This window comes from Pipistrellus kuhlii, unplaced genomic scaffold (assembly GCF_014108245.1).
Source record: "Pipistrellus kuhlii isolate mPipKuh1 unplaced genomic scaffold, mPipKuh1.p scaffold_m20_p_5, whole genome shotgun sequence".
NCBI lineage: Eukaryota > Metazoa > Chordata > Mammalia > Chiroptera > Vespertilionidae > Pipistrellus > Pipistrellus kuhlii.
The window spans coordinates 44,102,579-44,116,612 of record NW_023425551.1 but is presented as its reverse complement, the minus strand read 5'-3'; the positions used below and the strand labels follow the sequence as shown (position 1 = coordinate 44,116,612).

General features: G+C 47.3%; 1 protein-coding gene across 3 annotated transcripts in view; it reads left to right on the top strand.

Moving 5' to 3' along the window:
• ANKRD6 (ankyrin repeat domain 6) overlaps positions 1-14,034 on the top strand; it is a 129,737-nt gene that overhangs the window by 65,320 nt on the left and 50,383 nt on the right. For 2 of the 3 annotated variants that reach the window (XM_045572955.1, XM_045572953.1), the window contains exon 2: positions 11,926-12,195. In XM_045572955.1, coding sequence (XP_045428911.1) covers positions 12,076-12,195 — 120 coding nt within the window. In that variant the 5' untranslated portion in view covers positions 11,926-12,075. Of the gene's footprint in view, positions 1-7,640; positions 8,231-11,925; positions 12,196-14,034 lie in introns of those variants that run through there. The other variant, XM_036414127.2, reaches the window with a different exon arrangement.

The window sequence follows — 14,034 nt, the reverse complement described above, 5'->3', positions numbered from 1 at the left end:
AGCCAAACCGGTTTCGGCAGCAATCACTTTATAATATCATAAAGTATTTGGTAATTTTTCACATTTTTCTGATGGTCACATACATTTTTAAGTTTATTCAAAGAAGGTTATATATAGCAATTGGCTGATAAGCCTTCAGTCTTAATCTCTAGGCTTCTCCTCCAGCTCTTTTCTGCTGAAGCTTTTTCCCAGGGTGCTGCACCCACCTGCATTCCCAATAGCAGAGTGCGAGGATGGGGTTTTCCTCCTCCACATCCTCACCAGCACTTGGTTAGATATGATGACATGTGTGAAGTGCTATCTCATTGTGGTTTTAATTTCTCTGATGATTAGTGACATCAAGCATCTATTCAGTTGTATTGGTTGTCTGTATGTCCTCTTTGGAGAAGTAACTATTCAGGTCCTTTGTCCATTGGTTGTTCATTGTTGTTTTTTAAGTTTTTTAAAAATTGATTTTATAGAGAGTATGGAAGAGACAGACAGACAGACATTGATGGGAGAGAGAAACATTGATCGGCTGCCTCCTGCACTGAAGTACTGAAGATCTCACCCACAACCCAGGCTTGTGCCTGATAGGGAATTGAACCGTGACCTCCTGGTTCATGGGTTGACGCTTCACCACTGAATCACACCAGTCGGGCTTAGTTCTCTTTTTTGATAGTCCATATTACTTTTATTTTACTTTTTTAGACTGCCAATTATTCCAGAGACAAAATACCATGTTGCTTTACAGATGTAAGAAAAATATCACAGGTTTTTTCCAGAGAGAGTATTTCTTGACTTTCTCAGGAACCATTGTGATGGTTCTGCTGGTGTCTGAGAACTTCTATCTGAATGCTACCCTTGGAGTCTGGCAAAAGAATCACGAGATGTCTCTGTGGGCCCACTACTCCCACTCTGAAGCAGACGTGTCACAACTCCATCTGTCACCTAGACTCCATAAGCCTTTATTTCATCTGGAGAACCACAGATGTCCCAGAGAGTAAGGGTCAGCTCAGACCCACAGTCAAAATGAAGAATCTGCAACATTTCACTTTCCCCAGTGCCAGTGATCCAGTAAGTGGCTGCAGGTCCTTTTGTAGAAGGACTAGTGACATCTTTGTCATATGAACTATGCGGTGGTATTGCAGGGCCCTTCTCTGGGGGACCGAGCCTCTTCTCAGCCAGCTGATAGCAGCCTTCTCTCCAGCACCCTCTCTCTCTCTTTTATACAAGTAACATCCTAGTCATTGCCCACCCCTCCTGTGCATGGCTGATCAGCCCTTGTCACAGGTCTGTAACAGTCAGAGCACCCTGTTTCCCGCCCCAATCTTGCTGTCAGTTATAGTAAATACATCCATCTGACCTCTGATGGTTAATCGTCATCACCTGACCTCTGCTATTTTGGAATCCTGTCATCTCCCATGAATTCAAATGAGCCTGATATCATGGCATCATTTCTTACTGTCAACTCCAGCCAACAGAACCAAACTATTGAGCTTCTCAGTGATGCCATGCCCCTCGCTAGTGCCTTTTGAGAAGGAAGGGACCTGTTGGCCTTCCTGGGGTCACAGTCAGATAATGAGCTCTGCTCTCTCACAGTAAATCCAGGCTTACTCCCACCTTTGAGCAGCCCCAGGACCAGGAAGAGGAGCACCCCTCAGTCAGTCTTCCTTCGGTTCCTGGTAATTATAGGGTAAATTTTGAACTGCCATCCCGGAAATATTTCTTTTAAGGAAACTTCTGATTTATGGGGGCACTGTTGGCATTACTGAGAATGATAACTAGAAAGATGCTATCATAACTCATTATTTGGGGGGGTTACATGTATGTTCCAGCAACAAGTTGAGGCAGTTGTAGGCGCAATAGCTGGTCTGGTAAGAGTTGGATCTTAGGGTGGGAAACAGCCATTATCACAGCCATTATCCAGCGGGAGCAAGCATGCTGAGCAGTTTCAGAGGTGTGATCGCTTTGCTTTTCTTTGGCCTAAAGCGTGTGCGTGTTTTGTAGCCAAGAAAGTAAGAGTTTATAGTTTTTTCCCCCCTTTATTATTGAAAGTATTACAGATGTCCCTTTTTTTTGTTTATGTTTTTCAACCCTCCCTCCCCCCGCCCCATGACCTCCTCCACCTCCACCTGAATCCCACAGGTCTTCACCACTCTATTGTCTGTGTTCATATCTATATTAATAAAAGCTTAATATGCTAATTAGACCGGACGGCCAAACGACCTTCCAGGCATCCTTCAAGATGACCTTCTGGACAAAGCTGGGGCTGCAAGGTCCGAGGCAAGCCACTGCAGCTGCGAGGGCCAAGCCCCTTGCACAAATTTCATTCATTGGGCCTCGAGTATGCATATAAGTTCCCTAGTTAATCATTCCCTCCCCCCACACTCCCTTCTCGCCTTCCCTCTGAAATTCCTTGGTTTGTTCCAAGCTTCTATGTAAACTCCTGGTTTTAATGCCCTTGCCCATACTCAAGGACAAAGGGGCAGGTGAGAAGCTGTTTCTCTGCTTATTGATATTTCTTCCTTTAAGACAGGCTCTTCTCCTTTTGACTGAACAGCAAACCTCACCAGTTGACCTCCTTACCTGAGATTATATAGTTACTTATCATATAGACCACATGTGTCAAACACAAGGCCCTCGGGCCAAATCCGTCCCGCCAGGCCTTGCAATGTGGCCCGCACCGCACTGTCATCACTGCCCTCCGCTGCGTTTCCATCACAATGACAGTTTATGACTGTTCAGTAAACCATTCGGCCCGCGATTTAGGCTGGATTTTAGATTTTGGCCCCTTCTCTGATTGAGTTCGACACCCCTAATATAGACAGTTGTATCATTAGTGAATATATCCGAAGAATATACATTGGCTGAGACCCAGTTTCAACTCTTTTTATCACCTCAACATCCATGATAGTGTATTGGTACTTTTCTGTCTGCCATCACTGTTGCTAGGCACTTCGTTTATTACTTTGTTTGAGTCTCACTGTAGCTATTTGACATAATTCTTTTATTATTTCTATCTTACTTACAGAGCAGGAGCCTGAGGCTTGGACGGCTTAAATGACTTCCCCCCAGCATAATGCATGTGGTAGATTGGAGTCAAATCCTTGTCTAATTTCAGTGCCTTAGTACTTAACTGGATTTTTTTTTTTTTAAGTGAACTATGTTACACATACCGTAAATTTTACTCTTTTAAAGTATACAGTTTAGTGGTTTTTAATATATTCACAAAGGTGTACAAGCATCACCATTATCTAATTACAGAACATTTTCATCACCCCAAAATATCTGATGTGCAGAGCCTGGGCTGGGTGGAACACGTCTAATTTGGGAAGGGTTGGGAATTGAGGACTGAGAGGGAATGAACTTGAGTCCCCTTTGCCCCCATTTCTTATCAATGGCTGTGTCCTCATACTGCTGTGCTCACTGTCTCTCCGTGTTGTTCTTCCTCCTTTATTTCTCTCTTCCCTCTTTCTATCTCTATCGTCTCCCTTTTCTCCCTCTATCGTCTCTTTCCACTGTGGTCTTTGCTTGGAGATTGGGCTAGATATAAACGGTCATCAAAGAAGTGTTCTACACAGGGGTGAAGAACGCAAGGTATTGTCCGCCCCAGGGTTTGGGGAGGACCCCTCTGGAGAAGGGCCGTGAGGACAGGCATCCACCTGCCCTGGAAAAGGTCTGTGGGTTCTCCCCAAGTGTGGGTCCCAGGCTCCTGAGGGCGAGGAAGAGACAAGGTCACGAGTGAGAGCCCCACCACTTACCGCAGTGAATCCAGACTCAGACTTTGCTGAAGAGAAAGCATCCTCGTACTCTGAGGGAGTGATCAGAAGAGGGAGGGCGCAGGCATCACCTGGGAGTCTTCCACTGAGGGGTCTCATGCTTTGTAATTTCTCAGGTTGACCCCGTCTACTAAAGACTGCTGGAGCTCAACTAATTAAGTATATTTTCACTGTGGAGATAATTTGACTGATGATAATGAGAACACCCTGAGAGACCTAACTACTTTATGATTATTTGAAACTCTTGGGAATGAATGTCTCTCGGGCTAATTCTGGGTGTATAATAAGTAACTCAAGGTCAGTGTCATTTCTGTTCCTGCCCCTTCACTGTAGGCACCTCTTCTCCTTGTAAACACGTGCCAAATTTTCCAAATAATGTACAGTAACATGATGATGACAATTCGGTGTGTTTGTCACATAATATAATTATTGGCAAAATAACTTAGGGGACCAAACTTGCTCATGGTTAATCTGTGACTGAAACTTAAAATGTGAACAATAACCATTTTGAGAGAAATTCTTTGCTGGGAAATCACCAGGGTTAGGCAGTGGCGAAATGTGAAGGAAGGCCAATTACTTCCGCAGGGCATCCCATGAAGGCTGCCCTCCCCGAGGATGGAGTCTGTCAGGTCTGAGAACAGATCCTGGGACTTGTACTGTGCGTGCATATATCTGATTGCCCGAGTGTGATGGCAGGAGTATGGGGAGAGAGCCACAGAGCCTCCCCGATGGCCGGCTCTACTTGATGCCCTAATTCCCCTCCTCTTCAGGGACACTTGATCCCAGCAAAGCTCTGTGCTGAAGCCAAACGCTGTGTCATGCTGTGTGCTGAGTAAGGTCAAGGGACCAACCTATCCCTGGAGCAGGTCCTGGGAACTCTAAATCAGAGAGGTAGGAAGTCTTAAAGGTTGGAAAGGATTTAGAAATCTAATTGGAGACTTTAGCATCCCTTTGACTTTAGTCCTGCCTTGGCTTCTGCTTTTACCTAGGTCAGGACCCATATGCAAACTGAAATCTACTTCCCTTCCAGTTATCCCATTTTCTAAGTTTAGATAATCACAAGCAATTTCGGGAAATATCTTCAGCATCCAGTTGGGGACCACTGTGATGGTTCAGCTAAGAAATGGTGGCAACCTGTGTCAAGGCGGTGGCAATGCCTCTGGGAAAGAGAGAACAGACCATGGAGTGTTTAAGCAGCAACCCTATAATCATGCTTATGTTTACTGAGCACTCTGTGTGCCAGGCTCTGTATAGTGTATATATTATCTCATTCAAGCTTTGCAACAACCCAGTAAGGTCGGAACTGTTATTCTTTCTATTTTACACATGAGGAAACAGGATTAGTGTCATTAAGAAATTTTCCTGAAGTAAGTGATAGAGCTGAGATCCGAGCCCAGGCACTCTGACTTCAAAGCCTGATTTTTAATCTTTATGTTTTACTGTCTCAGATCAGGAGGATTATGTAATTTATTGAATGCAAGGGTGGGGAAGGGAAATAAAAAGAGCAGGAATGTTCCAGATTAGGGAAATAAGTAGGTAGGTGAAAGGTGAAGGCACAGGAGAAGAAATGGGTGTGGACAGAAGGATGATGATTTGCCTGTGAACATGTTGATGTCTGATCCAAGTAAGATGTCTGTGAAATGGTTGGGGTTTTAAGAACTTGGAGCTTCGGAGAAAGTGATGGAGGCTAAAGAAGATTTTGAGCAATCTGTATCCAGGCAGCAGAGGAGCATGTGGGCAGCAGCAGGCGGGTGGGGGTGCCATACTGAGATCTGGAGAAGAGAATGGGCAGAGAAGACAACCAGGGATATAGCATCTTAGGGACCTACAACATGTAAGGACCAGCGGAAGACGAGCTCTTGAATGCGAGAAAGAACAGTACAAGGGATGGTTGGAGAATGTGGAGAGAGGCACTCACAGAAACCCAAGGGGAATGAAATGTGGTGAAAGAGGTGGCAGTACAAGTACAACCGAGAAACCATAGCCAGTAAGAACTGAAAGTTCCCATGGTATTTAGCAATTAGGTCAATGTAAAACCAGCCGGTGGGAATGCAAAACACTATATCCACTTTGGAAGACAATCCAGGTTTCTCCCACCGTCTCAAAGTAGAGCCTTCCTACGAATCCGCCCGCAACTCCAAATGGGCATAAAGCGAAGAAACAATCACCTTAGAACACATCTCACTAATGAATGGACAAATAAACTGAGCTGAAGCACAGATTAAGCATAGACACAGCCCGGAGCCCTGGCGGCTTGATGCTGAGGGGCTGAGTGTATGTCCTGGGGAAGGAGCGTGGTGGTGTCTCATTTGCTGCTCCGGGTGTGCGCTGCCTCCATAATGTCTTGCTGGAAACAAACGCTGAATGCTATATTCACTTCTCACCTTTTTTTTTTTTGTAAAAGGTGAAAAATCCTCTTTGAATTTCTTGCCGTTAGTGAAAACAGGTATTGCTATAGGTCTTTTATAAAACAAATTGGGGTGAACTTTTGAAAAGTGGGGGACACTTATGTCACAGTTTCTTACAAAGCTAAACAGTATCCTACCATATGATTTAGCAATTGTATTCCTTGGTGTTCGCCCAAATGAGATCAAAACCTATGTTCACACAAAAACCTGTACACAGATGTTTTTGACAGTTTTATTCTAAATTGCCAAAACTTAAAATCCACCAACATGCCCCCCCGTAGATAAACTACGGTACATCCATACAATGGGACTTTTTCAGCAGTAAAAGGAAATGAGCTGCCCTGGCCGGGCTGCTCAGTTGGTGGGAGCATCAGCCTCATACACCAAAAGGTTGTGGGTTCGATTCCCGGTTGGGAATGTTTGAGTGTTTCTCTCTCACATCTCTCTCTCTCTCTCTCTCTCTCTCTCTCTCTCTCTCTCTCTCTCTCTCTCTCTCTCTCTCTCTCTCTCTCTCTCTCTCTCCCTTCCTCTCTAAAAATAAAGAAAAACATATCCCCAGGTGAGGATTAAAAAACAAAACAAAAAAGTGCTTTGTTATCCCCGTCTTTTGCAGAGAGATGCCAGGCTTGGGGAGCAATCAGTGTTGTGCTGTTCGCATTGACAGTCCTGTGCTCCCTAGCTGTGGGCATTCTCAGAGGAAGGAACTGTCTCAGGAGCTTTGAGAAAACGAACCACTCCTTTGTACTTCTGTCGCCCTCCGTTTACACTTCCCTTCTGCCGTCTGGCCTTTGGGGCCCCGATCAAGGCTTATCAGGGCCAGATGAAGAGTTTCTTCAGAGTAGAAAAATGAGTCACATTCACCTCTGTTCCAAGCCCTTGTCCTCCAGTGGTGATCAGAGTGTCCCAGTAGTGACCACTCTTGAATAAACTAGCTGATCATTCTTCTGACACTCTGTCTCCCGGTGGAATTCCATCTCTCTGCAGCACCCTGGCCAGAGTCCCTGGCTCGTCTCCGGCCCTGGAAACAAGCCAAATAATGGCCAATGCAGAATCCCAGACCGTCCCCCTCAGGAGCTACCACCCACAGTGGAATGGGGGCAAGGCTTTGGGCAGAGAGGGGGCTCAGAAGGTTTCAGAAGGTTGACAGAGTTATTGTCCATCTCTAGGACCAACCATTCTGGCTTTCGAAAGGAGGACAAGAGTGATAACACTGGCTCCCTTCACAATGAAAGCCCTCTTCTTTCTCTGAAGGCTCCAGTTAGAAAGTTGTTTTCTGCTGTTTCAACAAGTGGGCTGGAGGACACACCTGTGATGTTTACGGTCATTGACCGGACCTGAAACAGACTCGCTCCCTTTTATTCTCCCTTCCCCCTTCTCTTCAGAGACTCTGTTCGTAGGAGGATTTGTGGAGAGACAAACTGTCTGTTTACAGACGTCAGGAATGGCAGCTCAGCCATCCCGGTGTCTGTGCTGCTGCAGTCGCTGTGCGGGGACGCTGTGCGGGGGGACTCTGCACGAGGAGGTGGAGCGTCTGGGTCGCTGCGCTTCCCACAACGTGAGCCTTTTCCTGTGACCATAAAGGCAGTTCGCTACAAATTTTGAACCTTGCTGCCTCCTCCCTTCCTTTACAACACGCATATCCATCTCTCCTCCCGGCATTGCTGCTGAAAGGATGCACACGTCCTTGTCCGAGCATCATTCGCAAGCCTCCTTCCCGGACTCTCCCATCAGGGCGGTGTTACAGGTCCTCTGCCTGCAGGAGGGAGCTCTCCCACAGAATCTAAAGACCCAAAATACTTCGGAAGCTGTTACCGAGCAGACTGGGAAGCCACAAAGCATTGCGAGCTAAACGGGTGTCTTAATAAGCTCTCAGAGGTGCCTTGGCTGGCCAGTGTTGGCAGAGGAAGCTCAAGGGGAAAGGCAGCAGGCACTGTAAGGTAAATCACTGCAGACCCGCTGGGCCTGACAGCCCTAGGAAGCTAATGATCTCAGCGGGAAAGAAGTGACTGCAGTTATCCAGCCACAGAACACGCAGTGGAGCGGGAGGACAGACCCCCGGATGTGAGTACAATCTCTTTAATGAGGGGTTTGGAGCAGCAGGAGCAAAGTGAGTTCTTGTAACTGATGGTGTGCCCGGTGCCCGGTGCCCGGTGCCCGGCTGCCTGTGGATCGTCTCTGGGGAAGCTGTCCATAATGCTTGCCTGGGACTTTAGTTTACAGGTCTCTTCTCCTATATTTTGCCTGAATGCAGTGGCTTTGGGATATTGGGAACAGGAGACTCTGTTGTAAATCCTCAAGAAAACAGCAAAGCAAACCTCCGAGACCTTTTCTTTCTTTCTATAAAAAGAAAACAGATCGCATCACAGACCAAACAGCTGTGATGGGAGACAAAAGAAGCCCGAAGTGGAGAGCAGTGAAAACGGCAGTGGGCTGAGAGGAAGGAGGGCGATCTTTATGGGAAGCGAAATCCCTTTCTGGACTCAGGAAGCTCATTGCATATTTATGATCATGCATCTGTTTGATCTCTGCTTAAAGAACCGGCAGCATGCTGCCATTAAGGTTTTCCTCCAGAACACTGAAAATGAGCATCGTGACAAAGAGACATGCGATTGATAGAGTGGGGCAGGAAAAAAAATTCCTCACTGCCGGCAGCGGGAAACGTCTTGAATGATAGCTGATTCCCTTGGAAGAGGAGGCTCAGATTTAGGGAGGGAACGGGGCTGCTACAGCCTGTTACCCAACAGGTTGGCAGGGAAGTTTAACTAGTTAATTATAGACTGGTCACCACTCCACGCTGCCCCTCCCCTCCCCGCTCATTGTTCCGGGCCTTTTGTTCCCCTTTATTCCTTGCCCCACTGCCTGCCTCTGCCTGGCCTGATTTGTCACTTCAGGGTATCCAATGAGAAGCTGAGTAGGTCCTCACTTCTAAAGGATGAGGATCATTGTTCTGCAGGGCGGTGATCATGAGAGAAGTGGGGAGGAAGCTGGGCTGGGCCTGCACCCCCATCCTCAGCTGGAGTTAGAGGAGGAAACAGAAAGGAAGTAGAAAAGAAGTCTCAGCCACTTTCATTTCTCCCCACCCACCCTGCAAATGCAAGTGCAAGTGAATGCTGGAGGCCCTAGGGATAAGGCTATTGCTGGATTTGAGATACCCATGTACATGGGGTATCTTGTGAACTTGAGATACCCACGTACATGGGGACGGTGCTAGCAATAGACCAGGAACTGAAAACCTGGGACTCTGGTCCCGATTTTGCAGGCAGTTTTCTGTATCCAAAGTAGTGACCTATCCTGGAGGCTGCCCGGTGCCTCAGTGAGTCTAGCTGGGGGAGGGTTGGGTGGGATGGAGAATGGGAACATTTCAATATTCAGGAGCTGCCACTGAAAGCAAAATTACCACATTTCTGCTTGGCCAAGATTTTCTCACAAATATCGTGTTTTTCTGTCTCAAAAAAATAAAAATAAAATTATAATGTGCACTGTATTTGCAAAGGGCTGTTTACCAACGGTAATTATGTAAGCAGGGTTGTCTCAGTAGCTTGCAACCAGGGCAAAAACTGTGCTTCCATCTGAGTGTCTGAGAGGCTGAATTTATTGCATGGGACAGGAGGGTGGGAGGGAGTAGCTGGCAGTGTTGACCCCGTGCATCTGTTGCTAGGGAGACCAGGCAGCACTTCTGGTCTGTAGCTCGTGACCTTAGCTGATGGCATGCACTGAGGTTGCAGCAAGCTTTATCCCCAGGAGCCAAGTTATGGAGTGGAATGAGTAAACTTTTAGTGGTGATGATATTTGTATGTACCAGGATATGAGACATTTGCAGGCCCATTGCAAGAGAGGTTTGGGAATGGGAGTGAGGGTGGAGGCCGGGGGTGGGGGGGGGGGGGTAGGAGAGTGGTGTGGTGGTGGTTTAGGTCCAGTGCACAGAAATAACAATTGAGTAGATGGAGAAGAATGTGGTTGTGGGAGGGAAATCATTCAAGAAGCCATAGCTAATATTGTATATCTGCCTGCCATTTGGGCCTGGAGAGCTTTTTTGGTGTTGGGGCAAGCAGAGCAGCAGCTCAGTAGAATTGCTTTGGAGGTACCACAGATTCCCAGAATAAAGTGAGGCGATGTGTCCTATGTTTACAAAAACAAATCACTTCCCGTGATGCAGTCTGGCAAATATAAAGCCCAAGCTACTGTCTTTCCCTTCAATCCTGGGAATTTCCAAAAGCATTTCCAGCTCATTACTCTCTCTTTTGAGTCTCAACTTTATTCTTTCACTGACTCATTCATTCAACAAACACTTCTGACAGATTCCAGGGTCTCTGACTCTGGCTAGTGGTGGCATCTGTGCCTCGGTGCATACCCTTGTCCAGGCGTCTTGTGCCTGGTGACCAGAGCAGGATTTGTGAAGGTTCCTTCTCTTTGTTTCCTTTCGAGTTTTTACATGCATTTTGGGTATTTTGGATGACGAGGTGAAATTTGATAATTCACAAGTTGGGGAGAGATTGGACTTTTTTCTGAAGTTATAATATTCACATTTGGCCAATACAGTCACGTAATAAAATACCATCTATCATTCCCACCGCAGTCCTGCGGTTATGTCTGTCTTATGTCTACGCCTGTAAGCCCAGCCTCCCAGAGTGGTTGGGGAGATGGGCTGCCTGGATGTCACCGTGAACGGGAGGCACAGCGTGGTACAGTCCAGACCTTTTCCAGTCACATCATGGCCAATTCCTTAATCTTTAGAGCTTGAAAGGAGCATTGGATTTGCCTGGAAGCAACTGTACAAGATGTCTGTGGGGCCTGGGATGAAGAATGGGTGGTGTCCCTCTGCTATAGCCTTTTCTTTCCTTTTGCAAGTATTGGTACTTTTAATAAGTAGGTTTTAAAACTGAAAGAAGCCCTCACTTCCTTGCCGTCCTTGCTGTGGATCAGATCCTGAAGCATTTCTTCTTGTGGGGAAGAACCCTTCGCCTTTGAAGTCATCACCACTGCCTTCGGTTCAGTGTCGTGGTGGCCCAGGGGTACAGGGAGGAGTCCGTCTTTAACCTTCTATTCACTTGGCCATTAAGTTTACTATTAGTTAATGCCTCCAGACCTCTGCTCTCAGTGGCCTAGAGATGGTTTTTGTAGGCCATTCATTTCCCCCTGGTTAAGCTGGGAAGCCACTCCCAGCACAGTGGGCAGTGCCCTGTCAGTGTGTCTAGCGTCCCTGTTGTTTCTGAGGCAGGTTGTTCCAGCAGCACTTGGACCCAGGAGACGGCCCGGGCCTGTGCCCAGCTCTCCATCTGTTCCAGAACTCAGGAAACTGCACCATTTGCAGTGAGAAAATAATAAAGAGAATGACAATATACGCTTTGGGGGAAATCCTACTCCTCAGGGTCTCTGGGTGTGCTCCAGGGGAATTGGCATGATAGCCATGGCCCAGAAAGCCCTTTATGACCCTACATCGCACAGTTACCTGCCCAAGGTGGGTCTGGAAACCAGGTGAGGTGTAGGGGATTCTCACAGAAATGCAGAGCAGACCTCAGAGTCCTGGCCATCGTCCTCTGACGAATCCAGAGTCTCCTGCGCGGGTAGAAAGGAGGGAAGGTGACACTTCTAAGGTCAGGAGCTTTGCTATGCTGAGTATTCTTGCTGTCCTCTCTCCCCCAGCTCACCTCCCTTGCCACGAGCAACCAGCATACGCCCTAAAACCAGAGAGAAGACGTGTGGCCCGTCCAGTGTGCTGCATGGCACTGATGGCAGCTTTGTTTTGTAACCCGTAGGTCCTGAAGATGGCCTAATAAGAGAGGCACCTTCCAATGATCGGGAGCATCTGTCCCCGCGGGTGCCGGCCCGGGCCAGTGACGTCGTGTGGAGCCGAAGCCGAAGGGACGCGTCTACCTCTACCTGGAAACCTGTTTCTCTCCTAATTCATGAGCCAGCAGGATGCTGTCGCTGCGCTTTCAGAACGCCTTCTCATAGCCGCGTACAAAGGCCAGGCGGAGAATGTGGTTCAGCTCATCAACAAGGGCGCCAAGGTAGCAGTTACCAAGGTAACAGGAGGGGAGGAAAATGCTTTAGCCATCCTTGGGGAAAAACTTACCTCTTAACCATTTGTCCTCGAAACTGTCCTGTTGGGCTCGCAGCTTTCAAAGAATTGGCTCCCTCCCCTCCCCCAGTGACGGGGTTTGGACAGAAGGAAGGAGGGTTGAAAATGCTTTCATTGTGATCTTTCAAATGGAGTAACTTGTAATTAGCATTTGACAGTCTTTAAAGTCACAACATGGCTTTTTTTTTCTTTTTTTTTTTTTTTCTCACCTGCTCCTTCAGCCACAAGGACAGGAGAGCTCTCTGGAGAAGTCCGGACACAGAAGCTTATAGGGTAGGGCATTTGATAATCACATTAGATAGGCCTCCTGGGGAGGTGGACCCTCTACTATGCAGAACCTCATCCCCATCTGTACAATGACAGGCTTGGACCAGATGACCACAACAGCCTCTTTGGGCTTTGATTTCCTGAGACATTGAGAGTGTGTGGTAGGTGTTGGAGGACATTGCTTACCCCTCAATACCACCTGGGTAGACAAGAGAACATAATGGGCCCATGGACAGTTTTGTTGCAAAGTTGAGCAGAGACAGGTTCTGCACAGTTAAACGGCAGGTTTAAATACACAGGCAAGATAAGCACTTTACAGTCCTCTGAAAGAGTTCTCTTTTTATCTCCCCTTTAGAGGAAACTGAGGCACAGAGAGATTTAAGTAACCTGCCCAGGGTCCCTCAGCTGCTAAGTGGCAGAACTGCAACTTGTACCCACGGAGTCTGGCTCCAGGGCCCACCCTCTAGGCCAACCCGGGGGAGCTATGGAGAGAGGCAAAGTTTCATTTGCAAATAGTAACGCCTGCTAACTTCTGGCCTCCTGTGGCAAAGATTGGCCGGCTCACATTTTTAGTGATTCATCTCTAGTCTCTGTGTCTCATGCTTCCACTGTGTGCTTTTTTAGCAGCACTTCCAGGCAGTTAGCTCAATGCTGGCACTGTCTGCCAGGAGATAGCATCAGGTCTCACCCCTTCACACGCCAGTGGCAACTGGCTGTCAATCGGAGGTTCCTAGGACCCACTGTTGGATTAGATTAATTTGCTAGAGCAGCTCTCAGCACTCAGGAAAATGTTTTATTTACCAGATTACTAGTCTATTTTAAAGGGATTTAGCTCAGGAACAGCCAGATGGAGGAGACACACAGGACAAGGCATAGGAAAGGGCACAGAGCTCCCATGATTTCTGAGCCTGCCACCCTCTGGCACCTCCCTGTGTTCACCACCCCAGACGGCCTCTGTCCTTTGGTTTTTATGGAGCCTTCCTTACATAGACATGATTGACTAAAAACCATTAGCCATTGGTGAATGGTTCAACCTCCAGCCTCTCTCCCCTCCCTGGAACCGAAAGTCCTAATCCTCTTAACTATGGTGGGTTTCCCTGGCAACCAGCCCTCATCCTTAGGGGCTTTCCAAAAGTTACTTCATTCTCATAAATGCAGGTGTGCTTGAAAGGGGTTTGTTGTGAATAATACACTCCTTTCACTTTTTTTTTTTTTTTTTTGGCTCTGGAGCTGTTTCAAGAACTGATGACAACAAACTATTATAATAAAAGATGCTCCTGTTGCTCTTATCACTTAGAAAATTCCAAGTGTTTGGGGAGCTATGACCCACGAATGGAGATTAAGAGCAAGTATGTGTTTCTGTCACAATACCACGATGCTGGTTCTAAAGAGAGGAAGTCGTGGCCTACTCAAAGGTCCCCCATCAGTCTACACAAATGTGGCAACTAGGTTGCTAGCTGTGTGGAATTGAGGATGAAGGGCGTCATCTACCCACGGTGCTTCAGGGCCCAGCCAG